Source organism: Plectropomus leopardus, unplaced genomic scaffold (genome assembly GCF_008729295.1).
Source record: "Plectropomus leopardus isolate mb unplaced genomic scaffold, YSFRI_Pleo_2.0 unplaced_scaffold15415, whole genome shotgun sequence".
Classification (NCBI taxonomy): Eukaryota; Metazoa; Chordata; class Actinopteri; order Perciformes; family Serranidae; genus Plectropomus; species Plectropomus leopardus.
In genome coordinates, this window is record NW_024616518.1 from 1 (window position 1) to 3,050 (window position 3,050).

Below are 3,050 nucleotides of genomic sequence, written 5' to 3' on the forward strand. Positions count from 1 at the left end.
GAGCAGCGGACCTGTCTGTTATTCTCAGAGTCTCTGTCCTGCACATTTATGATGCCCACCTCTGTACCAGGTGGGGTGTCTTCTGGTATGGGATTTGTCAGTGACTTAATGAACGTAAGGGGGGCATTGTCATTGACATCTGTGATATCAATCATTAATGTAGAGGATGACACTAATCCAAGACCATCCTTGGCTGTAATTTGCAGTTCATAGACTGACATTTCCTCATAATCTATTGATCCACTTACTCTGACCTCACCAGTTGTTTCATCAAGAGAAAACACGTTATTACTTTCATCAGAAATGTGATCAAATTCATAAGTCACCTCCCCATTGATTCCCTCGTCTGCATCAGTGGCGCTCACAGTGACCACTACAGTGTCCAGAGGAGAGTTTTCAGGCAGACTGGCTTTATAAACGGCCTGGCTAAACACTGGGGCGTTATCATTAGCATCCAGCACAGTGACATGTATGACTGCGGTACCTGATCTCTGAGGTGTGCCTCCGTCTGTCGCCACAAGCACAATTGTTAGCTCATGCTGTTGTTCTCTATCCAGCTCTTTCTCTAAAACTAATTCGCTATATTTCCCTCCTCCGCCTTTTGCAATAACATTCAATCTGAAGTATTCATTTGCCTCGATACTATAGCCTTGGATGGCGTTTTGTCCGACATCTGCATCGTGGGCCTCATCTAGACGGTAGCGACTTCCTTTATTAGCCGATTCACTAATTTCAAATTTTATTGTATTCTTTTTAAACTGGGGTGAATTATCGTTGATATCTTGGACGTGAACAGTAATGCGGTGCAGCTCTAAAGGGTTCTCTAGAACAAGTTCCTGTTTTAAAACGCAAGATGCCTTTTTGCCACAAAGCCCCTCTCTGTCAATCCTTTCGGCAACAATGATATCTCCGGTACTCAGATTAATGTCACAATACCGCTTGCTGTTTCCGTCTGCATCAAGGCGAGCCTTTCGAGCACTCAGTTTGCCCACCTCAAGTCCAATATCTTTCGCTATATTTCCAACAATCGAGCCGCGTTTTATCTCCTCCGGAAAAGAATAAGACACATCACCACAGACGGTTTGCAGCGCTAGAAGAAATACTGCCAAAGAGGTGACCAGGCCGAGCACGGAAAATGCTTTGTGTCCCATTTTCCTATAAGATCAGTGCGAAATCCACCTCTAACAAGATTTGTAAAATAAAAATAGTCAGCCAAACGGAATCCTTTTCGACAAGTCCAGTCCGGTTGTAAGTGGCGCGACTTCACGGCTTTCACCAACAATCTATTGTGAAATAGAACTGTGCAAGCGTGTAAGGTATCATAATGCAACACTGTTAAATAAAGCTGGTAGACAGCGACACTGTGAGCAAAGAGTATGTATTACAAACCATTTTAACAGTTGAGAGCTCTGATGAGAAAGATAAAAACGAGTCCAGTCCAGGCTGCAGTCAGACCCAAGCATAAATAAATGACATAAAAAATGTAGAGTGGAGATTCATTTTGTAAAGGCTAGTGTGTATTAATCTCAATAAAACTAATTTAATTGTACAGTATGAATGATAGTGTAAACATATAAAAGCGGCGTTGGTTTCAGCACCATGGATAGATCCATAGTATTAAGTAACACCAGCGGGTTCTCACTCCCACCTCATCAATAACAGCGCGTCACGGGCCCATGCACATATTTATCACGTGTCTCAGAAGGCATACCAAACTGCAAAATAAAAGCTATTAAAATAAAACCCTGGTCTTATTTCTGAATGTGATGTAATAAATCATCATGGCGAACAGCTCTAGCATTCAAGTGTTCTTGAAGAGAAATGGCGGAACGCATTTAGGGATGATATTACCAGTACAGGGAGTTGAGGAATACTGATGAATCAATGAACAGCATGACTGATTTACACAGCAGTATCTGATAAGGCTCTTTATCCATTTCCCCATGACTGTAGACCAGGGACAATGAAAGAATGCAGTCGTCGCACCAATCAGTGTACGACAGAAGAAAAAAAGTCAACAGCGCTGCCTGCGCGTCGTTTAGATGGATTATGCGTAACAGCTCCTATACCAAAGCCAGAGGCTTTAGTGTGAGTCCAATCTCGTACTTTTTAGGTGCATATGGAAGAAAAAAAAATCCTCCAATTAAAAAAGACCAATTAAAAGTGTTACTTTAAAATGTAGGAAGAATGTGACGTTCATAAATAACAAAGGGTCATACACGCATGTCAATGGTCACACACGGATGATATCACAAACGTGAGGTAAAACTGACTTTAATAGTCTGCCTACATATATTACAGAGAGTAGTTGTAAAATTTCAATAGATTTTTAGTTAAGATTCACCAATTCAACTGGTCAGTACTCGCTAAATGAATTTATTCTGAGAGTATTTTCTGAATTTTCACATGTACGATATAGATGAACATCCGCTGATGCGGTGAAAAAGTTGAACGGTTAAATCTCAACTAATAAGGCATTGAAATGTAATGACACACTCTTTAAAGGTGGATTATCCATTAAGTCTTACCACGTGTTTCAGAAATATAAATAAATACGTCTGACAAATTAAAAACTGACATTTCAGGAAAAAAGCTCGAAATGTTCTGATGTCAATTTTGTTTTATATTCTTTTGTTTTTTTTTACATCAGCCAAAAGAGGGAAAATGTGATGTTGAAGTGATTTGGACTAACAAGATGTAGAATTGTTTTCTATGAAAAACAAATTAGGCGATTTGACTTCGCTTGAAACAAACGTGCGCCTACCTCTAGAGGTTCCAAAGAATCTTGAAACGCGTCAGCAAAGTCTGATGGACTTTTCCTCAGAGTCTGGTCAGCAGGCAGTGTGTTGTCATTGTAAGATGACACAAACTTAAAGTCACTGGTTCTTGAACCTGTTGTCAGGTACGCGTCATAATTGTAAGTGCTGCGTAAAGTTCCTGTGCCGTCAACATCTGCGTAATTAGGAGGGAGATAAGCGCTGGGGATGGCAACTGCTCCATCAAACAACAGTCTGGGCTTTCTCCTGCGACAAAACCTCACACCCAGGATG

At 40.9% G+C, this 3,050-nt stretch overlaps 1 protein-coding gene across 1 annotated transcript; it reads right to left on the reverse strand.

Moving 5' to 3' along the window:
• Positions 1-7: 7 nt before the first annotated feature.
• On the reverse strand, positions 8-1,151 carry LOC121964374 (protocadherin beta-1-like; the record flags this gene model as incomplete). Its single annotated transcript, XM_042514583.1, has 1 exon — positions 8-1,151. A coding segment is annotated over exon 1 (1,144 nt), but the record flags the coding sequence as incomplete, so codon positions are not given.
• Between the last annotated feature and the right edge of the window lie 1,899 nt (positions 1,152-3,050).